Source organism: Dioscorea cayenensis, chromosome 18 (genome assembly GCF_009730915.1).
Source record: "Dioscorea cayenensis subsp. rotundata cultivar TDr96_F1 chromosome 18, TDr96_F1_v2_PseudoChromosome.rev07_lg8_w22 25.fasta, whole genome shotgun sequence".
NCBI lineage: Eukaryota > Viridiplantae > Streptophyta > Magnoliopsida > Dioscoreales > Dioscoreaceae > Dioscorea > Dioscorea cayenensis.
In genome coordinates this window covers 23,652,804-23,678,459 of record NC_052488.1, presented here as the reverse complement: position 1 = coordinate 23,678,459, position 25,656 = coordinate 23,652,804, and the positions used below count along the sequence as shown (strand labels likewise).

At 37.4% G+C, this 25,656-nt stretch overlaps 5 protein-coding genes and 2 non-coding genes across 8 annotated transcripts; 4 read left to right on the top strand and 3 right to left on the bottom strand.

The window, feature by feature from the left end:
• Positions 1-204: 204 nt before the first annotated feature.
• On the bottom strand, positions 205-5,033 carry LOC120282978 (transcription initiation factor TFIID subunit 12b-like). The gene is given in 10 exon segments (XM_039289804.1): positions 205-463; positions 561-769; positions 872-907; positions 1,442-1,485; positions 1,759-1,894; positions 2,424-2,498; positions 2,646-3,213; positions 3,215-3,270; positions 4,053-4,286; positions 4,372-5,033. Coding segments are annotated over 9 exon segments (1,902 nt in total). The 5' UTR covers positions 4,945-5,033; the 3' UTR covers positions 205-463; positions 561-589.
• Positions 5,034-5,367: 334 nt separating this feature from the next.
• On the top strand, positions 5,368-8,521 carry LOC120281684 (probable pectin methylesterase CGR2). Its single transcript, XM_039288386.1, has 7 exons — positions 5,368-5,517; positions 5,602-5,759; positions 5,861-5,900; positions 6,029-6,070; positions 7,055-7,426; positions 7,821-7,876; positions 8,105-8,521. The coding sequence occupies exons 2-7, from the start codon at positions 5,637-5,639 to the stop codon at positions 8,255-8,257; spliced, it is 786 nt and encodes a 261-aa protein (XP_039144320.1). The 5' UTR covers positions 5,368-5,517; positions 5,602-5,636; the 3' UTR covers positions 8,258-8,521.
• A 601-nt stretch (positions 8,522-9,122) lies between these two features.
• On the bottom strand, positions 9,123-12,041 carry LOC120282545 (probable mannose-1-phosphate guanylyltransferase 1). The gene is made up of 5 exons (XM_039289374.1): positions 11,920-12,041; positions 11,016-11,157; positions 10,468-10,530; positions 10,146-10,385; positions 9,123-10,050 (listed from the first exon to the last, which is right to left on the bottom strand). The coding sequence occupies exons 2-5, from the start codon at positions 11,124-11,126 to the stop codon at positions 9,379-9,381; spliced, it is 1,086 nt and encodes a 361-aa protein (XP_039145308.1). The 5' UTR covers positions 11,127-11,157; positions 11,920-12,041; the 3' UTR covers positions 9,123-9,378.
• A 6,467-nt stretch (positions 12,042-18,508) lies between these two features.
• LOC120281597 (eukaryotic translation initiation factor 3 subunit G-like) lies at positions 18,509-20,797 on the top strand. Its single transcript, XM_039288277.1, has 2 exons — positions 18,509-18,915; positions 20,100-20,797. Exons 1-2 carry the CDS (start codon positions 18,570-18,572, stop codon positions 20,636-20,638), a joined length of 885 nt encoding a protein of 294 aa, XP_039144211.1. The 5' UTR covers positions 18,509-18,569; the 3' UTR covers positions 20,639-20,797.
• A 547-nt stretch (positions 20,798-21,344) lies between these two features.
• Positions 21,345-24,395, bottom strand: LOC120283043 (protein YIPF1 homolog). 2 transcript variants are annotated; one of them, XM_039289879.1, is made up of 6 exons: positions 24,223-24,395; positions 23,983-24,031; positions 23,799-23,867; positions 22,691-22,859; positions 21,971-22,244; positions 21,345-21,674 (listed from the first exon to the last, which is right to left on the bottom strand). In XM_039289879.1, exons 1-6 carry the CDS (start codon positions 24,274-24,276, stop codon positions 21,483-21,485), a joined length of 807 nt encoding a protein of 268 aa, XP_039145813.1. In that variant the 5' UTR covers positions 24,277-24,395; the 3' UTR covers positions 21,345-21,482. The 2 variants fall into 2 exon arrangements, with proteins under 2 accessions (XP_039145813.1, XP_039145814.1); XM_039289880.1 differs by having other exon boundaries at positions 22,691-22,853.
• Positions 24,396-24,615: 220 nt separating this feature from the next.
• LOC120283236 lies at positions 24,616-24,776 on the top strand. Its single transcript, XR_005543230.1, has one exon. It is a non-coding gene; the product is annotated as a U1 spliceosomal RNA (small nuclear RNA).
• Positions 24,777-25,233: 457 nt separating this feature from the next.
• On the top strand, positions 25,234-25,395 carry LOC120283050. The gene has a single exon (XR_005543053.1). It is a non-coding gene; the product is annotated as a U1 spliceosomal RNA (small nuclear RNA).
• Positions 25,396-25,656: the final 261 nt, after the last annotated feature.

Sequence of the window (25,656 nt, the reverse complement as noted above, 5' to 3'; positions counted from 1 at the left end):
TCTTTAATTAACTTCAAAAATCAAATGCAGCTCTGAAGATCTTCATCTCATCATTCATCTCATGTTCTCATGGGGCTGTCTCGCCCTAAAGACATGAATCCACAACAAAATCCTGAACTGCTTTTCAACTCCGCCAATTATCACAAATAATTATTTCACCAGTTACTTGTATATGTCAAAAATAAAAATAACAAGAAAAAAAAATAAAAAAAATCTTTCCAGACCTCCGTGCATTACCTTACTTTTCTTTCAGAACCAAGCAGCTGTTCTATTATGCCAATGCTACAAATAATTTGCTATTCTTTATATTTATGGGCAATAATTTGCTATTCTATAATCATGAGAGTACCACGTACATCAAGAAGAGCACAAACACAAATTAATCAATATTAGACAAGGACGTTGGATGCAGCGACCAGCTTAGTTCAAAACTACTTCCGAGCCATGGGGTTTTACCTGTACACTAGAACACAAACATGGGAAAAACTGAGGGCTAATCACCAGATCACAATATTTTTTTCATTTTAAACAAGAAAAATGAGAGAGTGCAGATTAATTACAAGCTATTATTGGTCAGGTTGCCAGAAAGCTAAAACCGTTGAATTTTGTGCAACATTTGAGAAGCTGATGCAGGCAGAACCAACTGTTCTGAACTAGGTGAAGGTTTCATAGGACGATTAATTGTTGATTCACCAGCAAACTGGTTTCCAGCAGTAACTTTAGTTGCAAGACCATTCTTTGAATTTTGTGACTCCATCAGAGCTCGTACCTAATGATGCTCATACCAATCAACATATTAACTCATGCATAAGAAGTAATTGTAAATTTGTAATAGTAAAAGAAATGAGATGTTCATAAAAACAGGGCGTACCATTTCCAATCGTTTCTCGTGGATGTCATTTGACAACTGCACATGTTAAGAAAGAAAAGTTAGCATATTTGCATCTTCATCAGAAGAGGGACAAATTTGGATGAGGACACTTATATAATTTTAGTAACAAAAAAATGTTTGAAGAACTAGGTGGAATTAAATGTTCGCGGAACAGAAGACATAAAATGAGCGTTCAAACTGAACTGAACTATTAATTCAACTATCCAGGATCATATCCACCCTAATCCAAAATGTGGATAAATTAGGTTTATTTGTCTGCAAGACCTAGCTCAATAGCCAGCCAGCATCATTGCATACAACTCCCGTGAGTGTAAAATGACCCTTTTGGCACCTGATTGACATTTTTGAGCTAAGATGGTATTGGTAAGCGGCTTGTTTCATAAATAACATAATACTTCATGTCCTTCCCTAGAGAGCATCACCCTTAACTTTATTGAAAGACTCGAGACAATTAGAAGATATTTTTATTGGTCCTTCAAGAAAAATTAGAATATTTTTTTATTCAATAAGATTTAACAAAAAGAACTGAAGATTAAAGAAACTCCTTACGGTTCTTGTGTGTTGCTGCTGTTCATTCCTTGTAAAACCTGGAATTTTTCAAGTCCCAATTTTTTTCTCTGCGCAAAGTTGTCATCCAATTAGGCTCAGAAGGCAAAAAGAGGTCTGATGTTCCTCCAAAAATTTCAATCCGGAAAACAAAGTCAAAATTAAAGGCTGCAATGTAACCGTTTTAAACAAACGATAAAACACATATTAGAAGGAATAGCCAATGCATCAATAACTGAAACTTATATCAATGCCCAAGAACAAGTAGCATGTCAGTTATAGGACTGAAGTTAAATACCACTGATTAAATACTTGTTAACAAATTAAATTAACAAAAAGGGAATTGTAGCAACATGTCAAATAGGTAAGTTGCAGACCAAGATGCAGCAATAGATCCTTTAACTCCAGAGTTGAAGATTTCCGATGCTTTGCCAGAGTGCAGGCAAACGTGGTAACCTGAAAAAAGGTTTAGTCAAAAAGATGAAATTCGTAGTACATTAATACAAATTATGAAAAAGAGACCAACCATACAATATGGAAAGGATTTCAAAGGGGCAAACAAAATCAATTTCTGGGACCATAGCATGATATAGGGAAACCTTCTAATGTTTTCTATTAGCTTGGCATACAGACAAGAGCATACGTTTTATGATATGAGACATGCAGATAAAATAAAAATAAATAAATAAATAAAAAATATGCCAGCATATTTTGACTCTTCATGGTTGATGTGCAAAATAAAGAATACAAAAATAATAGATTGTCATGATCTGATGTGAAAATTCAAAGCCCGATACTGCCAACTTTATGTAGCCAACTAAAAAAAAAAGTAATGATATAAATGAGATACATAATTCAAAACTACAAAGTAGCTAAAGAAATTGCATTGCATTATGTTAATTGAGAAAAACAAAAAACTACAATGTAGCTAAAGAAATTGCATTGTATTATGTTAATTGAGAAAAACAATTGTTTATGTACTTACTGACTCAATGAACTGATCAGCTATTTCAAGAAGGAGGTCTTCAACTTCAGGGTCCACCTTACCCAAGGCATCCACCTACAGAAATTCCATAGTTTAGACTCCACAATATGAATAACTGATTGCAAAAGCTAATCTGCTTTTGCAAGAAAATTAAACACAAGTTAGGTATATTTCATGCGAAAAGATATGATGAGATATCATTCTGGAAACAAATTTGACTACCTGTGAAACCAAATCTTGTATCTTTCTCTTTCCAAGAAGTTGACTACTTGTGTCTGTTCCATGACTTGAACTTCCACCAGGTGTTGTTGTGCCAGATGTAGTCATGTCTGCCTGAGCTCCTGTCAAAGTCGATGAATTCTGGAGCGCAGGTCCAGGCATTCTTGGAGATTGTTGAGGTTGCTGCTGCTGCTGCTGCTGCTGTTGCTGGAACTGCTGTAGTTGTTGCAATTGTTGTTGTTGAAATTGTTGTTGGTGTTGTTGTTGAAGCAGATGTTGTTGTTGTTGTTGCTGCTGCTGCTGCTGCTGCTGATGATGAGTACCCAGCTGCTGCTGCTGTTGCTGCACCAGTTGGGCAAGTTGCTGGTGGTTGAGACCCAGTGTTTTTTGATGCAGCTGAGATGAGGATAGTTGTTGTGGCAAGAATCCTTGTTGCTGCCTCTGCTGCTGTTGCTGCTGCTGCTGCTGTGGCTGCTGCTGAAGAGGATATGAAGCAGATCCAGGTACAGACATTGCCGGCTGCATTTGCTTCAGCCACTGCTGCTGTGAGAGACTATTCTGCACTAATCCCCTGTCCATTTTGAACTAATCCAGATAATGTCCTCGATAAGGTCTGACCTGACAACTTCTGTGAGACAGATTAACGATCATAAATGGATACAGATGAGAATTCTCTGGAAAACATCTAAAAATTAAATGTTTAACTGAAGCAATAAGCATTGAACCAGACAATCATTTGAAAACATTAATTCTCAAAAAATGAAAATAAGTAGGTTCTGCATATTCCAGCAAATCAAAACATAGACGACCTTGTTTAGCAAAGGTGCTAAATATGCCGTATCCTATACCCCACAATCAATGAAGTCAATGCAACAAAAAAGATATGACTTACCCTAGAAAAAGAACGACACTACATGGACATAGCATGACAGGAAATTTTTTTCATTATTTTGGCATTAATATATTTGGGTGTGGACAAACAGCCTGGAAGTTTCTAGAGAGGAACAAGCAAATCCACACAAAATGTCTAGGAATTCCTATGCAGCCATTAAATGTACTCAGCATGCCCAATAAAAATAAAAGTTAAAAGAACCCATTTCGGAGAAAAAACACGGACCGAGTTCTGAGAACACTTCTCATGCACCGGCACTCTCACAGGATTGTATAATAAAAACAGAAAAATAGTAATAGCTTTTGCTGAATAGATCAAAGGATTCAGTCTATGAGATGAATAGTTGATGGAATCCTAATGGACTAAAGCAAGGTATCTAAATTTCATACACTTGAGTAATTTAAGTATAGAAGATAACGGCTTTAAATAAAACAAAGATTGCCCAAGATCAAAAGAAGAGACATTTTCAAAGAAGGAAGAAAAAAAAAGGTTTTGATCTAAAGTGTGTTCAAACATACATGAGGAGATGTGAGAGGCATTTGTTGTGATAGCTGCTGCTGCTGTTGTTGCTGTCTCATCTGCCCAGGAGTAAAGCGTTGCTGCCCATATGAAAGAGGCGCATTGGCTCTAAGCTGTGAGTTCATGGCAAGCGGGTTCATCATCCCCATCGTCTGCATGCCCTGTAATGCCTGCGCCGATGTATTCCCTTGAAGGATTTGCGAACCTTGGGCTAAATTCATCTTCTGTCTCGGCTACAACTAAGGGAGTGAGTCATCCAAAAAAAAAAAACCTATCTTTCCACCTGAAAAGCAGAAACACTGAGAAGTGGCCGAATACCTGGTTGAGCATCTGCGACTGTAGATTGAAATGCCCCGGCGACTGGCCGGAAACCATTTGTAGCTGCCCTCCCTGGCTGATCATTCCCGACCTTGACATCCCCCCTCCCAATTGCTGCTGCTGCTGTTGCTGCTGTTGCTGCTGCTGCTGTTGCTGTTGCTGGATTTGCGGGTTAGCAAAGTTCATCTGCCCGGCATACATACCATTATGCTGCCTCATCGCGCTGGCTGCCGCTGCTGGCCCAAACTGCTGCTGCAACTGGCTGATCCTCGGCATCGACCCAGTCCTCTGAAGCCCAGGCTGAACCCCGAAACTCGCAGTCGCAGGCATCCCGTTCTGCTGCGCCCCCGCCGGCAATGCTTGCTTCTGCGCATAATCCATGGACGATGACGGGCTCATCTGCGGTTGAGATGACGGCAACTGCGGCGAGGAGATCTGCGGCATATCCATAGACGGAGAAGGGTGGATCTGCGGGGACGAAAGGTTAGGGTTTTGACTATTCGATGGCTGGATTGAATCCCCAGCAGCCGAAGCTTGCAGTCCTTTTTGCGGGGACGATGAGCTCTCCGCCATCGATTCCGTTCGTCTTTCGGAACCCTCGTTTGATTTCGTTGACGAAAAAGGGCTTCTGTGTTGTTCATTCAGAGAGGAAGCATCGCATTCACCGATCGATTGATGGCAGTCATCGTAAATATAATCAAGTTGATTTCCTAATTTATTTATTTTTTTAAAAAAAAATTAATTTAATTTCTGATAATCATAACTTATTAGTATGTAACCTAATAAATTAACTTATTACACTTATAATGTGTGGATCATTATTGTTCATCAAATTAATTAATTAATTAATTAACTCGGTTAAAGGGATTTAAATCTCTTTCAAGATCCAACGGCTCTCAAACAATGACTGGCCAAAAGATAGCATCTTGACCATCCGTCTCCACTGCTATGCATTGAGAATGGCATCTCACAAAGACAACATCGCTCCCAGTCTCTCTAGTGTTGTTCTTTGTTCCACACTGGAAGCCAGCTAAGCGAGAGAGCGAGAGAGCGAGAGAGCGAGAGAAAGGGAGAGACTCCAGATCTCGTTGTTCCTCTTGTCTCTCCAGATCCGACGTTCTATTTTCCAGTTCTGAAAAATTTCAGGTTTGGCTCCTCGATCCTTGCTTGGAATTTGTTTTTGTGACTTTTTGTGCGGTTAATTTAATTTAATTTTTTTTTTTTGGGTAGGAATTGTGAGTGTATTGTGTGAAAGTTGAAAAGCCATGTCGAGGAGAGCAGTGAATCCCTCTCGGAGGCTTGCCGACAACGGAAGCCTTCCTTTTTCCGGGGCATTGCATCAGAAGCCACGAACTTCGCCATTGTTGCCCATTGGACTTGTAGTTTTGGTATTTATTTTTTTTATGCATTTCGAGATCTTGAGCTGCTCCTTTGATTGGTGTCTTGGAAGCTTGTTAATTGATTTAGTTGTTTTTTGGACTTTTTCCAGGGTGCCTTTCTTCTGATTGCTTATTCTTATGGCGGCCTAGGTTAGATACTCAGATGATTCAGTAGAAATTGTTGACTTTTTTTTTGTTTTTGAGATATAGCTAAACTTTGAATGCTTCTTGTATTGATTGATGCCGCATTCCTACTCAAATTTTTTTAACATGTTCAGGTGGATTTGGTGGCGCTAGAGATGTTTCCCGTGTTGGTGAAGGTGAGCTCTTGTGTACTTTATTAAGTAACGTAGTGTGCTTATGCGTGTTTCTATCTCCGAATTGATATGTTTTTCAGTAGTATGGTGCCATAAATTTACCAGCTTTAAGCCTTAATTCATAGATTGTGCGTTGATCAACATCCTGTCGGTCTATATCATATTGAAAGTCAGATCTTGAGGACATTGTTTGGTTTTATGCTGAATGAGCTAGGCATATCTTCTGATCAAGGGTTTCATAAGTTCCTATGTGTCCCTCGTATTTACCTTTTTGCTGTGCTGATAGTAACCGACTTTATTAACTCTTCTTGAAGAGCTAATTTGCTTTTGAATGCTTGTTGATATCTTGCGAATGAACAGAATATGCTTGCAGTTCGTGTCTTGTCATATCAAGTTGAAAAACAGTCGCCTCTACCTATGCTTGCAGCTGATACCTTTTTGTTGGTATAAGGAAAGCATTAACTGTCCATGCCACAAGTACCTTCCACCGATTCTATCATGCAGTATCTCCTCATTATTTATGGCTTAGTCACCTTTTCCACCTTTCAAGTGATATAATTGAATAAGCTCTCTAACAATGGACTCTTGTTATTCTTGAATATCTGGCATTTTACATTTTTTCCTTTAAACAGTAGGATCTGTTGAGCTGATCTCAGCACTCTGTTGTGTTTCAATGAATTTATATTTGGTCGATGTAACTTCAATGCTTGTAATTTTTTTTATCAGTAGATTCCAACATACAGTAAGGATCAATCAACTTGTTCTTATTTTCGAAGTATGCAAATGTAGTTGATCTTATTAGTATTTCAAGGCAAAATTTTAATGCCTTGTTGTTGTTGCCATTTCATATTTTGAGAAAAAAAAAAAATGTTTGTTGTTCCCAGTTTATATTTGGAGAGCATATGTTATAAATTTAGCAGTGTTTACTGATGGGTTGCTTTCTCTTCACTTTCAAAATTTAAAGGATTTAGAGTTTGCAATTTGTAGATGTCTCATGCACATCAGAAGTTATACAAGCGATACCATTTCTAAAGAAAGCATATGGTGACAGCATGCAAAAAGTACTACATGTGGGACCTGAAACTTGTTCTGTGGTCTCTAAATTGTTGAAAGAAGAGGGAATTGAAGCTTGGGGTATTGAGCCTTATGATCTAGAAGACCCAGATAGTAGTTGCAAGAGCCTTGTCCGCAAGGGTGTCGTGCGTGTTGCTGATATCAAATTTCCTCTACCTTACCGACCAAAATCATTTTCTCTGGTTTTAGTCTCTGATGCATTGGATTACCTGTCTCCGAAGTACCTGAATAAGACCCTTCCAGACTTGGCAAGAGTATCATCAGAAGGTCTTGTTATCTTTGCAGGTACTTTGTCTTACTAATTTCTCTTTATTGTTTTGGGACTGTTAAAGCTTTGTTTTACAGCGTTATTCGTATAAACCTCATATAGTATTATTCTCTTGTTGTAGTCAACGTGTAGTATGCTCATTAACTTGTTTTTAGTTCACCAAGTTTGCACTGATCATTATAATATCTCTGAAGTGATTGAGAGACAACTTGGGACAGATCTTATGATCAAAATTGTCTCCTGACAGTTGAATGCACACTGCCATGATGTGTCCTTGAACTTCTAATGGGAAGGCAATTGCTTCCCAAAAACAAGATTTAGATGTATCTGCATTTGAATTCTTCTTTGCCCTGGTTCGTCTTTATATGGATAAGATTTTCTCAATTATTATTTCTTTCACTTTCCTGATAGGTTATCCAGGTCAACAGAGAGCTAAAGCTTCTGAGCTATCAAAGTTTGGAAAGCCCGTATGTTCTTCTGCCAATTAAATTCCTTAATATTCTTGCTTTCTTCGTACTTATACATCTGTAACATCAATTATAGCATCTCAAACTTTGGATCCGTCTTTGCATCTTTTCAAAAATATTTCCTTCATGTCACCATGGGAATTCAATCCTTAGCCTCAGCCTCTGTAGAGTACATTTTGTTGTCATATTCAAGCAAAGACACCTATTTTGTCTTGTGTTTCAATGCAGGCTAAACTCCGGAGCTCAACATGGTGGATAAGATATTTTGTTCAGACTAGCTTAGAAGAGAATGAAGCAGCTGCAAAGAAGTTCGAGCAAGCTGTGAACAAGCGCTCTTACAAACCTAGCTGCCAAGTTTTTCACCTCAGCTCATCACAATGATGTTGCCATTGCCTCACATTATTCATTGGTCACAACAGCTTCTATCCTCCTCAAGACCTTGCCAGTACATCTTATTCAGCTTTGATTTAATAAAAGAGACATTGTTTAGCTTTCTGGTGTTACACACCAATTGTGAGGTCATGTATTTGTTTGTTGAGAAGCTACCTCTTGTTCCATACCATTATATGGTTTTTTGATGTATTCATGTATAGAAAAACTGGTGCGCACTTGAAGACTTACACTTGGCTTGGCCTGGTTTTCTTATTTTAGTTTTCATAAAAATATTTAAGTTTGTAGTGGATGTTGTTGAAAAAATAAAATAAAATAAAATACAGTCTGATAACACCGCACTGTTGAGGTGGAGATGAGGGAGTAACGTTCCTGCTCAAAATTCTTATTATCAGGTAACTGCAGCAGGCACCTAAATAAAAATCAGGGGAAAAAAAAAGTTCAGCAAATCAATAAATCATAATTTATTAGAAAATAATTGCTTGTGTTCATTTTGCTAGATAGCAGCCAACAAAGACTGTTATATATCCATGTCTCATTAAATTCCATCAATCAAGAGGGTCCCCGCAATCTGTTCACATGCACTTTCCAGCGCAATGAGATCCAAGAGCGAACCAGTATTCACATGGTAGGTCCAGCATCTGCATATGGCTTTACTACTTTACTGTCTCTCCAATCTTCATTCCCCAATAATTCATCAGCCCATAGATTTTCTCAATCCATGTCCCAACAGAACAGGATCAGTTCTTGAATACGTCTAGCTCTGGCACTGCAACATCTCGGAAGAGAAGATACGTGTATAAATTAATATGGAAGTGACTAGAGTTTTAAAATCAGAATCATATCCAACACAAGCTGCACAAAGACTATTCACAGATCAAACATTTGAAGTTATTACACATGATCCGTAAGAGACAGATCAGGAAATGAAATGACAAGATTCATAGAACATGAACAGGAGGACCCAGTAGATGGCATACTGGTATCCACAGACTTCAACTCCCAAATTCTGGCATGGTAAACAAAGGATATGAACAAGGATATTTATGTATATATATATATATATATATTTGCAACTGGTGGAGATGATAGGGATGAACCACCGATGCGTTTCACATAACAATCTCAGGCTTAAGAATGCTTGATTTGATTTCCTTGTGAGGAAGAACTACACCACCATTGCTGTATATCTCGTCACATACATGGACATCCTCCCCAAGGATTGTCATGTTCTCGACACGTGCCCATTGTCCGACAGTAGAATGCCATCCAATAATGCTGCTGGAGATGCAGGCATGCTTCTTGATGCGGACTCCTCTCATTACAGTACACCTTGACAGCCTCACTCCGCACTCAACCACACAACCAGGTCCAATAGCAACATCTGGGCCAAGCAGACATCCCTCTCCAATCACAGCACTCTCATGCACCAACACATTTCCAACAATGTGAGAGCCAGTAGATAGCTTGGAAGGAGATTTTTTCCTTAGAGAAGTTAGGTAGAGTCTTAGGCCGGTAATGTAGTCCCTTGGTTGGCCAATGTCCATCCAAAATCCTGGCAGGACCATGGCAAATAGCCTTTGGTCTGCAGCAATCTGGGGGAAGACCTCTTTCTCAATTGAAGTAGGCCTCAGTTGGATGCGGTCTAGAACAGAAGGGTTCAGAAGATAAATTCCTGCATTGATCTTGTTTCCAACGAACATTTTTGGTTTCTCCACAAACCTTTCCACTTTGCCAGTTTCCTCTTCCATGACCACAACACCATATTTGGATGGCTCATCTACCTATTCCAGAGTGACAAAGGTAATTGGATTAGTTTGTAGACCAAGTGAGCAGTAGTTAGAAAAACATTTAAGAAACTATAGTAACTAGATCAAACCTTTGTCACCATAATTGTGGCCTCTCCACCATGGGATTTATGGAACTGGATCAGTTCTTCAAAAGGGTATTCACTGATGACATCGCTGTTGAGAACAAAGAAGGGATCACCTGAACCATCTATTAGCTGATCTCTGGCCAAAGCCAAGGGACCAGCTGTGCCCAATGGCTCAGTCTCTTGAGAACACGTGATTTTGATACCAAGCTTGGTCTCGAACTCCTTTAGAAAGTTGAGCATAACCTGCAGAAAATAAAAAGAGGCTTTTTTTGAGCTGACAGAGGCGTAGCTGCAAAATTGGTATTTGGGAATGGCTTGCTTTTACCTCTGGTTGGTAATTAATGGCTAAAACAACTTCAGTAACACCAACGTCTTTCAAAGCTTCAATCTGATCATGATTGAAGGAAAAAACCTCAATAGTTAGAGCTAATAATTCAACTCAATTGTCTTGCTCAACAGCTAATGAACGTCTGAGAGATCTCGAACTTAAAGGACACTTGACAACAAAATGTGCATGAATATTTGTATAAGAAGCTTATAGCTTTAAAACTATATTACCGCTGAAAAGTATTTTCAAAAAACTGTAAAGCATATAACTTTTAACCTTTTTCAAGAAAAAAAAAAGATTTTTAACATAAAAGGACCAAGAATTAATCCATCCAACTAATCGGACCTGAAAGGCTAGCCCTTCGGTATCTTAACATTGCCTGAAACCAGAACATCACATCTATGCAATAGTTCTTAGATACAATATGACAATAAGTGTAAAAATAGGGGAATTATAAGCGGGTGGTAAATCCATGTAATGTTACAATGAACAGATCTACTTCTCCTCTTTGCTTATTTTCCCGGCATGAGTAAAGGAGAAATTACCTGATGCAAGATCATGGGCTTATTAGCGAAATCAACAAGCGGCTTGGGGACACTAAGAGTCAAAGGCCGCAGGCGTGTTCCAAATCCTCCAACAAGAATTAGTGCCTTCATGGTGGATCAACAGCCAATCCCTCTCTTTGTCCTATCAAGCAAAAACAGAACTCAGTGTCAGAGAAGTCACAGCATCATGCTTTTAGTTTTATGACATCATATTGTGGAAAGGAAAGAAGATCTCTACATGGGTAACTGTACATGCAGACAACTAAACCAACCAGGTTTTCACCCAAGTTCTGAATAATGAAAGAGACAGGAAGAAGTGCAGTAAATCTAGCAAATGAACAAAACCAAATTATAAAGCTTAAATGCAGAGGTGGACCTCTTCCGAAAAAAGCCAAGCAGATCAAAGAAGATGTTTTTCAAAAAATTTTGGTCATTTAAGGAGATTTATCCTTATGTTCCATGTGCATCTGCTTAGTAAATGGATCCATAGATTCCAGCAAATCTACAGACTTTAATCAGTGATATCAGAAGCCAAAATCATTCAAAGCTCAGTCAGAGCGGAATTAAGATAAATATTGCTACATTTCGTGTTCCATGTTGGAACCTCAAAATCCAGAGTATTATTGACATCCATAGTTCAAAATCAATGTAGAAAACAACAAACTTTCTTAAACATTTTCATATAAAAACTAAGAACGAGGGATGAAGGCGCTATAACCAAATCCAGCGATGATTCTCGAAGATCGAGCTCGGAAAAACAACAATTTAAGAACAAAAAGGAAGAAGAATCAAAATGAGAGAGAAAAATCAAAAAGAAAGCCGACATCAGACCAAAATGAGCACCGGATCCAACAAAAACAAAGACCAACGGAAGCGTAGAAGATGAGAATACAAGAGACCTCACCGGAATATAGATGAATTCTTCGTCACCGGCAAGGTGAGATGAGAGAGAGAGAGAGGGCAAAGGCCGGCGCAGAGAGATCAAGGATCCTGCACTCATTTATATACACGCATTGCAACGATGAAAGAACCGCGCTGGATTAACCTTCGAAATTTTTATTTTTTTTTATATACTTTTTCCTTTTAATTAATTGAAAATTACCTTTCTACTTTATTCACTTTCGTGGTAATTTAGTGGTAAATGTCACGATCGTGAGGGTTGCCCACCAACCACGTTGCCGGATCTGTCCTACGTGGCCAACATTGGATTTGTTATTTATGGACCAACACGGCCCCTCTAAGGGTGATAAACCACTCAATTATTAAAAAAATACACAAAAAAGCGCCATACCTACTACAAAAGTCTACAACAGCATGAGAACACCTTCACAGGTGAAATTCAGCCCAAACTCACCGACTTTTAAGTCGATCTAGCCAAGAACCGATCTCTCACCTCCCTCACCAAGAAGTCAACGCTAGCCAGTAAACTTTCTAAGCCATAATTAAACTTAACAACATTCGCACCACACCAGGTCGGATCCGACAAGAACTTCCACCACCATTTACCTAACAAAGCAGAATTAAAATTGTGGAGCTCTAAAATACCCCATCCTCCCTGGTCGCGTGAGCGACAGAGGCTCTTCCACCCAACAAGCCTACACTTAGGGTGGTCAATATCAGGTCCCGACCATAAGAAATCCCTTCTAATACGCTTAATCTTTTGACGACCCAACAGGGTAAGCGGAAAAGTGACATCCAATACGTAGGAATAGCCGAGAGGACAAAATTTACCAAAGTAAGCCGCCCACCTAACGACAGAAATTGCACTTTCCAAGTGGAAAGCCGCCTTCTGATTTTAACAATAAGTTCCTCCCGGGCCTTGCCTTCTTGGTCTGCGCCCGAGATTGGAATACCCAAATATGTAACCCGAAGGATCCCCACTCGCAAGACAGAGTGTCTGCAGCAGCTGGTCAGTAGCATATCCTCGAAGAAGAGTATAAACACGCTTTTTAGAAAAAAATTTGTTGCTAGCCCTGTCATCCCCTAGAACACTAACAAAATAAGCTTCACCACCCTCAAATCTTCCAGTCCTCCCGTAGTCAAAACCAGTAAATCATCAGCATAGTGGAGATTGCACATACTGCCAACCTCCCCTATCGGCACCCTAATCAAAACCTTCAAGCAGAGAGCATGAAAGAACATTGCGCATAGCGCATCCGTAACAAGCACAAATAGCAAAGGAGATAACGGGTCGCCTTTGCCTTAATCCCTCTCGATCATCGCACATATCCATTAGGTGAGCCATTAACCGTAATAGAGGCCTTAGAGGAAAAAGCAGTAATGTCCATTATCCACCTAATCCACCGCTCTCCAAATCCCCTCGGCTCTAAGTAGGTCAAAAAGGAAGTCCCAATCAACAAGATCGAAAGCCTTCGCAAAATCAACTTTCAAGATATGCCCGATAACCTCCTCTTATGAATACTGAAAATCAATTCTTCCGCAGTGGCAATGTTATCCAGGATGCATCGTCCTTTAAGAAATGCAGATTGTTCAGTGCTAACTAAGGAGTTGATGATCTTACTTAGTCGCGACGCCAACAATTTTGAAATAATCTTCAAAGAAGAGTTTATCAAACTTATGGGTCTGAAGTCACCAAGGGCTTCAGGCGAATCAACTTTAGGGATAAGAGCAATATAGGCCCAGTTGATTCTTTCCAAGTTGGCTCGGTGAAAAAAGAAATCATTACATAGTAGGAGGAGATCCAGATTAATGATGTCCCAGAAATGTTTGAAGAAATGCAAAGGAAAACCATCTGGTCCAGGTGCTTTATCTCCCCCTAAGTCGAAGACAATTTTTTTGATTTCCTCTAAAGAGAAAGGTCTCTCCAAATCAGTCAGGTCAACTGAACTTTTGTGAGCAAACAATTTATGTAGATCAACTTGAAATCTGTTAGAACGCCTTTGCCCAAACTGAAGCTTAAAATACTCAGAGAAAATTCTGCCGATGTCCTTAGGGTGCTCAAAGGCGACATCGTCCTTGAGCAAACGAGGGATAAAATTGCGATTCTTACGGCCATTTGCCACCGCATGGAAGAACTTGGTATTTTCATCCCCTTCTTTTAACCATTGAAGTCTAGACCTCTGTTTCCAATAAATCTCTTCTTGCTTGTGAATAATTTTTAAATTGTCTAATAGGTCACTTTCCTGACGGATCTCATCTGAGGACAGACGCTGCTCTTCCTTAGCCAAATCCATAACTTCTAAATCATGGAGAAGGGCAAGCTTTTGTAGTTTGATAGAACCGAAATCATGCTTCCTTATCCTTGTTCCTTCAAAAAAAAAAAGAAAAAGTGATTTGATCATCATAAGTGATTAAGTGGCAGATTAATGAGGATAATAACTTTGTAACAGGTGAAGGAACAAGGATAATCAATATAGATTTTAGGAGCCGTCATTCACAGCAACCCAAGTGTGAGCTTTCAAGTGTTTTTAGTTAGTACAGTATTGCAATAATGTCTTTGTTACAGTCCGCACTATTGTGGGAAGAGATTACAAAGTTGAGGCTCTACTTGATCATGTATGGGCCCAGAAGCTTCCAGTTGGTTCTTAATTGAGGATCATAAGGTTAATATTGATAATTACTAAAATGAAATGGAATAGTGATTAAAGATATAATTATTTCATTTTAGCAAGATGTTTAAAACATTAGCTGAAAAAAAACAAACTCTTATAGAGCTGAGAATCAAGATTAACTGAGAATCAAGACTAGCTTGTCAGTTCGACTAGACCTCTCTCTAGTTAAAGAGAAGCTACTAATCATGAATAATTGATGAGATTGGTTCCAAACACCAAATGCAAAATGCAAAAATAGATGGTATATCATTTTCACTGTTACCCTTGCACAACAGAGAGGGATTACCATCCCACATTGCAACAAGATTATATAAAGTTAAAATCTTGTTATCACAATCCAGTTAATTAAAAATATATGATTTTGTGAGAGCAAGTTCTCTTTAAAAAAAATAGGACCAATAAAGTATCTTACTTGCCATCATTGGGAAAGTGGTGCAATAATCTAACAAAAAAATTATTTTTACTCTCAAACTTCTAAGTCATGAAATTACCTTAACCCAGAGAAGTTCAAAACCGATATCCAGATAAAGTCACAGATGGAGATAAGAGGTTGTGATGGCTATTATAGTCATTAAAGGGATCTCGAGTGCCAATAATTTAAAAATATATAGTTTATAAATATAAATATAAAAGACTTGGATTAGTTTGTTTTTTTTTAAATAAACTCACTCTTGGCACCAAGTTGGTTGCAAAAATGGCAAAAAAATATAACTGAAGTTCTATCCTCCTTAATCCAAAAGTCTTTTTACGGAGAATGTGAGGAATGTACTTAAGCTTACAAGAACCATTAGCAACTAATTAGTGGAAGAATCTTGTATTTGAGTCACCCTCGATCCCTAAAACCAGGTAAGACAAGAACTTTGTTTCTATTGGAGTTCTTCTTAATACAGGGTTTTTCCAAGTTCTAAATGCAAAGAGTTCTTGTGTGGTATTTGAACCAAACACTCTTCTTTTGCTAATATCTTAATCTCAATCTAAGATGTGCTAACTCTAAAGAAGAGTCATAAAACTCTTATCTAATCACCGAGACTTCTCGAATAGGAAGGTATAGGGTCGAGTTGTGTGGTCACTAAACTTAAGGTAAATAAGGACTTGTTCAGATCTAATTGATTGACAAATTTTATAGTAAAGGTTGAACAAGACAAAAAAAAATATGGTGAAAATGAACTAGGTAGATTAGATCAGAGTAATTTTTGGTCAACGACCAATTAATAAAAGCAAGGTCCATGAGGTCCAGATGTTAAATACCAAAAGCAATTAAAATTTTGGGTTATCTTTGTTTTTATCATGAACACAAAACATTGCATGGGAAGGCTATCATTATTTTTTTGTCATTCACTGTTTTTTTTTTAAAAAAAATGATTTGATTGGTTGGAGTATTGAATTGCATTTATGCATTTATCACAACTATAATTGAAAGAAATGCTTAAATGCTTTAATTTTTTTTTTTTAAGTAATAACTCATACAACTCATTCAAAGTCTATTTGCTTTTGCCAACTCATCATCATACTGTTTCCTTCATAGAGGATTAGAATCATCTATCCTAGTTTCATGTGTTATTGTTTTTATTTTATATAGATATTTATTTATTTTATTACAAATATACGACAATGCCCACGTTTTAAGGGTAAGTCGGGGATGTATATGTGATGTGGGAGAGCAGACACTGCACCGACCCATGTCGCCTCACTGCGTGGGACGTGAGATTCGATCTCGGGATCCTCCCGAAAATAAACATCCCTACGTAAAGGGACCCGTGTGATCAATTGACCCAAAAGTCGTTGGTTATATAAATATTTATTGCAACAGGTGGTTTAAATTTCTTTTTATTTTATTTAGTATTTGAAAATAAACAAATAAATTCACCATGAATTATGATACACCGAACCAGCAACTACGTCATTTCATGTTCATTTAAAAAAATAAATTAAATTAAAAATAATTTAAAAACTATATATTATTTTTGATAAGAATCCCATGAAAGGTGAACATCACGAATGAACCTAAGCAAAATGTGTACTATTTTTTTAAGAATTTTTAAAATTAAAAAAATAAAAATAAAAAACCATCAAATATCCTTCTTTTTGTGTTTAAACAATACAAACAGTTATCCATTATAAGAACCGACATCAATTATTAATATCCAACCTGGAATTATTATTATTAACATGATTAATTCAAAATATAATAGATTACATATACGATGTATCTTTTTCTTTTATTTTATTTGCAATTGGCTCTCCGAAGAACATTTATATATTTCCAAAAAAAACAAGCTTGCAAAAAGCAGCTTGTGCGAATACACATAAAATGGCTCTATATATAATCACACTTTTGAGGATTAGAGAGAGCATGATTGATTATAATTTATAAGTCAATTATATATGTTAAGTCACTGGGGGACCTATACATTTTTTGATCTTTGGATTCTATTAGATAGTGTGGCAAAGGCAAGGCAGCAATATATGAGTGCCACCATGGCATGTTGGCCATATATATTGTAATTACCATACCTACCAAATGTTTCTCATGGCCCTCCAATTTTGGATCATGCAATGCATGATTAATTGACATGTTCTTTACGAGCTTATCTTTTTCTTTTTCCCCATGCTAAACACACCTGTGACAAATAATAATAATAATAATAATAATAAGAAGAAGAAGTTATATTTCTTATCAATATCAATCCCAAATGCCACAAAAATTTGAATTAATTGGGATAAAAGATTTTTTTTTTTATCAATATAAACATAAATATTAAAAGTTACTTTATAACTTTATTAGAATAAAAAAACAGTTAATTTTTTAACTTAACTGGAGATGACAATTTTTATAACTTCGGTGAGCATTTAATTTATCCCACCAAGATAAAATATATATTAAATTTTGGGATTTAAAATTAAAACTTGAATAAATATGATGTATTTAAGATTTAACCCATTGATGCCCAAAACCAGAATCATGTATGCATATTTATTTAAAATGTTTGTATGTACATATATATATATATATTGTTTTTTATAAAATGGGCAAATCACATTAGGGCCGTGCATAGAAAAGAAGTCAATACTTCAATTTATTTACTGTGTTTTTATCATGTGTGAGTTGAGGTTCAAATTTTCTTTCATGACAAAGACATGCACACTCTATATAAAAGAATCAGTGCCAATAATCATTGGCCATACATAGGTGCATATATTAACTTGGGACAATTTTTTCTTAAATCAATGTATTTACTAAGATTACAATTATTATAAATAATGTGTTAAGTTTCTAAAAAGTGCATGATTGATTTTTTTTCTTACTATTTAAAAATTCAATGAATTTGGGTCAAGCAAGTTTGGGACTACACTGGTTCGAAAATTTAAATAAAAATTTTAAATGAGTCTTAAATACTTTTGGGTTTGAACATTTTAAACAAATTGGGCTTGGCCCACTTGGGAATTGTGGGGTTTTTTTTTTTGCTGGTATGCACCACATTGCCAACCCTACTCCCAATATGTTTGTCTCTCTAAAAATTGGAATAATTGGATTATATATATTTTATGCATATTTTTTTAAAATAAATTGGAATTTTATGAATTTTTTGAAATCTAACATATTTTAATATTGATATCATACGATTACTATTTTAAATAAATTCTAATTATAATAATTCATTACATGCATTATGAAAAAAATATATCAAATACGATTAAAACATATATATATATTTTTTAATTACTGGAAAGGGCTATAATAAAAATAAAATTGAAATATATTTCTGAAAATAAGGGGTTGGTTGGTGATTTTAGAATTTTTCAAGGGTCGCAAGCAAAAATCCTTATTATTATCGGGTCGGGTTACCGGGCTATCGGGTTATCGGGTTATTGGATTTACTCAGTATAAACTCACGCCCGCCAACCCGTCGGCATATCGCCAAAGAGCAAAAGCTAGGGTTTCACTTTCGTTGTGGATCAAGGTCTAGGGTTTTCTCCAGAAATGGCGGTGGATTCATTGCGAGCACCACAGAGCAAGCTTCGATGGGGGGAGCTTGATGAGGACGATGGCGAGGATCTCGACTTCTTGTTGCCGCCGAAGATTGTCGAAGGCCCTGACGAGAACGGAGTGAAGAGAGTCATCGAATACCGATTTAACGAGGATGGAAACAAGGTCAAGGTCACCACCACCACCCGTGTCCGCAAGCTTGCCCGTGCCCGCCTCAGCAAGCGTGCGATGGAGCGGAGGTCTTGGAGCAAGTTCGGGGATGCCGCCCATGAAGACGCTGGAAGCCGCCTCACCATGGTTTCTACAGAGGAGATCGTCCTCGAGCGACCTAGGGCTCCAGGTCTCTTCTCATCCTTTCACTTTTTATTTCTTTTTTTTTTTTATTTTTTATTTTCCCATATTTCATGGTTGCTTGCCAATGGTTTGGTTGTTAGTCCCCGATAGTGCTTGGAAATCGTGCTGTATGATTTGTTTTCTATGTATCGATTGAATCAATAATTCTGAATCTGATACCTTACTTTATGTTTGTTTGCAGTTGATTTTCGTTGCTAACTCCTAAATTTTAGTATTTGGAAATCTTACTCTTTGATTTAATTCTTCTCACATCGATTGAACTCAATAATTCTGAATTTGATACATTGTAGATAATATTTTCTGCACAGAAAATCTTGAATTGTCTATTTAAACTCGGATGTAATATGAGTGAAGGATATTAAATAGACAATTGAGTTGACACAATTGGCAAGCATTAAGCTCACTGTAAAAATGAAAAAGTAAGGCATTGGAATTATGTCTTGGCGTATGGATTTCGCTTAGTGTTAAATATTTATTATCATCTTCTTATTGAAATTGTTTTTTTCCTTGGTGAAATTTGAGAATTAATTTACTTAGTTTTGTTTGATGCATGGAACAATTGTACTACTGGTTGACGCACGAAAAAGTTCTTGGGAAATGCAGGCTTTTTGATTCTCTCTTTAACTCAATTATACTACTGGTTGACAATTACTATGTTTACTGATTTTTTAGTAGCCTGTCCATTATATTAAATCTGTTTGTACATGACCCGTTAGTCTATATAAGATGCTTCGTTATTCTAGATTGTAGGAACCTTTGCATCATAAGAAGCCTAATTTCGATTTACAAAATTCTCTGTGCCAGGTCATTCTTGTTCTTGGTTTTTATGTTTGATAACCTATACTGGCATAATCAAATTGTTTGTTAATTTGTATTGTCAATAACTGAGAAAAATGTGCTTAACAAAATTAAGTTGTTTTGATCTCATGAATATATTGTCATTTTTCTTGCTGCTGCTGTTGGTGGGAATCTTTATTCAAGTGAATTGGCATATTACTGATTTATTTGTTTTGGTACCTATATCTTTTATCTCCATGATGACTTGCTTCTACTGCCCTTGTTGTTCACTCATTTCATTTCAGAAAGTCATGCACCCTGAACATTGTAGTTTAGAATTCAAATGTGAACCCTAAAGAGGAGAGCTCCATAATTGGATTTAAATGACTGCAGGTAGCCAAGCGGAAGAAGTAAAGGTTGCCGGTGATCCATTAGCTGCTATGGGAAAAGCAGGAGCTGTCCTTATGGTATGCCGGACATGTGGCAAGAAGGGTGATCACTGGACATCAAAATGCCCATACAAAGATTTGGCTCCACAGGTTGATGGCTTTGTTGACAAGCCTCCAACAGAAACCTCAGCTTCAGCAGGTGCTGGCAAGGGCGCAGGTGGTGCATATGTGCCTCCCAGCATGAGAGCAGGTGCTGAGCGATCTGGAACTGAAATGAGACGTCGGAATGATGAGAACTCAGTCCGAGTTACAAATCTTTCAGAAGATACACGTGAACCTGACCTCCTTGAGCTTTTCCGTGCTTTCGGCCCTGTTACCCGTGTCTATGTTGCTGTGGATCAAAAGACTGGTATGAGCCGTGGATTTGGCTTTGTTAACTTTGTAAGCAAGGAAGATGCTGAGAGAGCCATCAACAAGCTTAATGGTTATGGTTATGACAACCTTATTCTGCGTGTTGAGTGGGCTACACCAAGGCCAAATTGAGTTGATCTCTAATTTTGAGTTCGGACCCTGCCGCTTTCTCAACTATCTTTTTTTGTTTCTATAAAATTTTCTTTTGGATATTCAGGCATTTCAATGATGAAGATGTTTTTGTTTGCAACATATATGTGCCATCTTTATGCTACTCAATTATGTGAAATATGTGGTTTTCACAAGAATGTTAGTTATTTTCTTCTCTAGCTTATATACAAAGCTGTTTTTGCCTGGATTGTCGTACAAGTGCATGTGTTACGAGTTCAAGTTGTGTGGCAATTATTGTGTGGCCGCTAGTTTTAAGTGTTGCAATTATTCCGTTGCACGTTTTTCTGTATGATTCATAATCGGTTGTAACATTCTCTGATGGCCTATCAAAACTCCATCTGGAGTGTAGACCCACAATTCTTTGATTTGTACTTCGTCTTAAACAAATCTTGATTTTATTTTATTTTTGGCTCTACGATCGTTTTACTTCTGTTTTGTGTTTATATTTGTATTCCAATGTTGCAAGGAAAACCGGGACGGAATTAGAAAGTCGGTACTCAGGATTCATGAAAAACAAGATAAAAAAAATCCACTTTTTTATGCACACATTAATCATCCGCCACCCAAGCCACCAGGTTTCTCTAGCATCTGTTTATTCATGGAAGTGCATCAATTTCTCCTGAGAATGCAAAAGAAATCATTTGGAACATAAACTGAAACCAACCTCTGAGTCAAGGAAAAAACCCTGTTTAGAGAGACACAAAATATATCATACACATACACATCATGTGTGATCACAAGTTTGCCTATGACTACTAAAATCCTGTTACTGTGCGCTCAGTATTGTTTTTCCCACCACAAGCCCTCAAGCATAGAAGAAAAATTTGATGAAAAGAGCTAGAACAAACTGCAGCACCATTGCACTGACACACATCACCATCATATCACTCCCCTCTGTGTATGACTTCAAATTGATCCCAATGAACACCGAGGATGCAGCCCCAGCAACTAATATGATCAGCCATCGTAAAAATTCGTCAGGAAAAACCAACAGCAACTGCAAAATTCACATAACTGCAATGCTTAGACAACATGGATGAATGTGTTCCATTAACTACTAAATTCTGTTATATGCATAGCATTGCTGTTTGACGCACGACCAATATGTGTTCATATAACTTACACAGTGCCTTTGTCCATTACTAATATAACCCCAATCAATGATAACGATGTAATCACCAAAAAATGCATTAATAGCATCATATTTTACCTTTAAGTGCAGAAAAGATAACTAGGGCAAAAATTTGTATAGGTACAATGAAACAAATAACACAATAAGAGTTGGATACTTACTGAACTGGGAATAAAGATGAACAAGGAATATCCCCACAAACACCAGAAGCGTGTGAGACTTGCACTACATCCAAAATACTGAAGCAAGAAATAAAACGCCACTGGTACAAGAAGTGCATAACCATAAACCACGCTTGCTGCCCAGTTCACATAGTTAACATCAAAGACCCATGCTGTATCTGGCACACTTTTTCTGTTCATGAGATAAGTGCCACAGTTCCCAAGGGCAGCAAGCATGAACACTAATGTAGTGGAGATCCAAACCGGACCATATCTAAGAAAAACAAAAAAACTGGCATTGTGAGCTCCATCATGAAGAAAAAAAATATGGTATATGCAGCCAGAACAATTATGCCCAAAATAAATAAATAAATAAATTGTTTTAATTTGGAAAACAATACACGGATACATACAGCTAGCCTGATCTTGCCGATTAGCACACTAGGATATAAGCATAATGCTACCAAATTCCTAGAGGAAACATATCCAAATGAGATTACATCAAAATTAAAATATTCTAAAATGAGAACCATAACATCTACAGTGATGGCAGTATGACTGAAAGCAGTCCATCATTAAGTGTTAATTTGCTTGTATAACTTGTAAAATACTTGTAAAAAACAGATGCATAATTTTCTAACAGAATTAAATATATTAGCAAGAAAAGACAGCTATCTGTAAGTTTGATAAGCTAATCAAGCCATACATGGAACAACTTACAGATCAGGATAGCTATCTATCTTTCTGCGGAAATCTCCCTGGAGGGGATTCATTGAACTGAGGATCCTATCAACCACGTTATCAGTGTCAACATTGAAATATGGGCTGTAGGACGAAATGCTAAGCACTCCCTTCCAATTGGTTGTAGCCTGCTCATTACCACCTGTCTCTATAGGAAAATCAATTAAAAGCTATCAGCAGAAGCCAAATATCAGATGCAGTTGATTCGTTCACCACAGAATCTTTCATTACTATTTTTAGACATAACAACAAGCTCCGAATTCTGATAAAAATATGGACGGGATTCATTGAACTTAGGATCCTATCGACCATGTTATCAGTATAAACATTGAAACATGGACTGAGAAAGTTAAATATTCCCTTCGAATTGGTTGTGACTTGCTCATCAGCTCCTGCCTTTATATGGAAAAACAGTTAATAGCTATCACCCAGAAACCAGATATCAGACATATATGAACATGATTCATTAACCATGTAATCTTTTATTACTATTTGCCAAAGTAAAAGTAAAATGCAAGTGCCTTGATAAAGAATATGATGGAAGCCATATGACCAGTTAGCTTAGTGAAAAGGGAGAAAGTTAGGTGATACAAGAAATTAAATATATAGAGCAATAAAGAACAAAATATATACAGAAGGGAAGCATAACTATTAGCAGCAGAAAAGAAGATCTACTTGGGAATGTTCTGCATGGGTTACCAATTTTAAGCCATCATGTCCTAGGTTATCCTGGTGAGCAGAACACTGGTGTATCTTAGTATAGTCTTAAAGAACACACCATTGGATTTCCTTACAAAGTTTCAAGTTGAACTAAACAATGGAAAACCGATTTTGTCTCATTCAATAGCAATGCGATACTGAGGTTTGAAAGAATTTACAACAAGCACCTGTGTTTACTTTGGTTAGATCAGGGCCTTTTCTTTGGATGCTAAATGTGTTATTTATCAAGCATCATATTGAAAGTTTGCATAACTAATGGAAGAAGGGAACTGCATCTTGTCTCCACAATGTAAGAAACCATACTTTATCAAACCAAGAAGTCTAAATACAAATTATACACAATTTAATTGAGCTTCACTAGACATACCATAAGGAGTCCCAGGAGCTTGGTAACCTCCATTAGCTGGTGGAAACACATGCAAATTCGAATGTGAGCCTGCAAAGAATGGCAACAAACACCCAGCAAAAGCAACACGCAGAAGAATCACATCCGCACCATAAAAGAATAACTTTATACAAGCAAAACGGAATTTTTAATATAACTAAAACACCTGTCCGAGCTTCATCCACTGCCGGTCTTTTGTCATCAGCGACCACCGCCTACCAAATCACAAACACAAAAAAAAAAACAAAAACATTTCGATGATTCACTGATCAATTGAATATGGATTCGGCATCAATTTCTAACAAATCAATGCTAAGAAACAAAAAAAAAAAATCAGCGAACATAGAAAAACCAAAATACCGCGCAGACTACGCAATGAAAGAAGATGGGAAGAGAAAGATCGTACAGGGACAGAGCCGAGGAGATGGGTGGAAGGGAGACTGTTGTAGCCTTCGTCCATGGCGTATACTCAGCACCGGATTGGATTCTCCCCCAATTGGGATCGAGATCGAAGAAAAATGGAAGAAGCTTGGATACTCTCCTCGTCTTGTTCCTTAGTGTCAGTGGTTCTCATCAGTCTTTCTCTCGCCCATCGTACTTAAAAAGGTTCCAACTTGCGAGGCTGAGGCAAGCCATGGGAATCAATAAAAGCCCAACAAGTAAAAAAGCCCAACCCAATTAAAAGTTCCAGCCCATCAATAACTTCAACTTCTCTAATAAGTTTGTCCCACATCGCCTGTTGAAAACATATGCAGAGTCTTGTTGTGCATAAAATGATATGGTTGGACCATTGACTCTCATACTTACCTGGGCGGTGTCAACGGGTGACCAAGAAGGCTCGTGGCATAAATCAATGGCCCTCATTGCACTGAGAGGGTGCGTTAGTTTACCATCTGCCCATGTGGCGGAGTGGACGTCATAATTTATGGTAGCGGGGGTACGCGCCTGCGCGGCCCCTACTAAAATTCAAAGATACAAGCGTTAATGGAAGTTTTGTAACTTTTAGTTGGTTGTATTTGTTGTATATGTTAAAATTTGTATAAATTATTTATTCAAAGCTACTGATTTGATTATGAGTGTTTTATTTTTTTTATCAGGAGTTTTCAATCAAATCTTTTATTTATTAAAGGCAAAGGTTAAATTCTGATTATGACTTAAAACTAGACTACTGAAAATTTAACCTTATTGAATATCTAGTTTCATGATCTTTTATTTGAGTAGCAGCCACTAGCCAGTCGTCGTCGAGGGCCAACCACGCGGCTCTGCTCATTTTGGCATCACCGTCTTGTCGAAAGCTTGAGTAAAAATCCTGGGTTCAGGATAAGTTATGAATGCAGCATAGTCCCACATCGCATGTTGAGAAAGTTGGATGAAGCTTTGTGTAGCATAAAATGAAATGATTGAGCAACATCAAACCATACTTACCTGGACGAGGTCAACGGTAGATCATCAAGGTCCGTGGCCTAGGCTAGTGGCCCCAATTGCACTTGAGGGGGTGCGCTGGCTTACCATCTGTCCACGTGGCAGAGTGGACGTCATAATTTGTGGTATAGGGGGTACGCGCACGCGCGGCCCCTGCCCAATTCATGTATAAAATGTTTTCTGAATCTATGAGTAAATCATTGTGTTTGTTTTTTAACATTTGATTATATGGATAATGTGTTTAAGTTGTTTAATCTTTAACCGTTGATAAGAAGAACAACAATGGAAATTCATTGAGCTTACTCAAAAAGTGTAATATCTGAGAAAAATCATTTTGAATTGGCAGGCATGAATTATTGGCCATCAACTCTATCTGACAGTGATTTATTCAGAGAAATATGACTATCAGACAAGGCCA

Excerpts from the sequence above, each read along its gene's own strand:
- LOC120281684 (XM_039288386.1), top strand. The coding sequence starts at position 5,637 with ATGTCGAGGAGAGCAGTGAATCCCTCTCGGAGGCTTGCCGACAACGGA. Across the intron at positions 7,427-7,820 it reads AGGTCTTGTTATCTTTGCAG|GTTATCCAGGTCAACAGAGA; the intron begins GTACTTTGTCTT and ends CTTTCCTGATAG. Across the intron at positions 7,877-8,104 it reads TATCAAAGTTTGGAAAGCCC|GCTAAACTCCGGAGCTCAAC; the intron begins GTATGTTCTTCT and ends GTTTCAATGCAG.
- LOC120281597 (XM_039288277.1), top strand. The coding sequence starts at position 18,570 with ATGGCGGTGGATTCATTGCGAGCACCACAGAGCAAGCTTCGATGGGGG. Across the intron at positions 18,916-20,099 it reads CGAGCGACCTAGGGCTCCAG|GTAGCCAAGCGGAAGAAGTA; the intron begins GTCTCTTCTCAT and ends AAATGACTGCAG.
- LOC120283043 (XM_039289879.1), bottom strand. The coding sequence starts at position 24,276 with ATGGACGAAGGCTACAACAGTCTCCCTTCCACCCATCTCCTCGGCTCT. Across the intron at positions 24,032-24,222 it reads ATCTCCTCGGCTCTGTCCCT|GCGGTGGTCGCTGATGACAA; the intron begins GTACGATCTTTC and ends GTGATTTGGTAG. Across the intron at positions 22,860-23,798 it reads AGCTCCTGGGACTCCTTATG|AGACAGGTGGTAATGAGCAG; the intron begins GTATGTCTAGTG and ends ATTTTCCTATAG.
- LOC120282545 (XM_039289374.1), bottom strand. The coding sequence starts at position 11,126 with ATGAAGGCACTAATTCTTGTTGGAGGATTTGGAACACGCCTGCGGCCT. Across the intron at positions 10,531-11,015 it reads AGCCCATGATCTTGCATCAG|ATTGAAGCTTTGAAAGACGT; the intron begins GTAATTTCTCCT and ends AATCATGATCAG. Across the intron at positions 10,386-10,467 it reads CCATTAATTACCAACCAGAG|GTTATGCTCAACTTTCTAAA; the intron begins GTAAAAGCAAGC and ends TATTTTCTGCAG.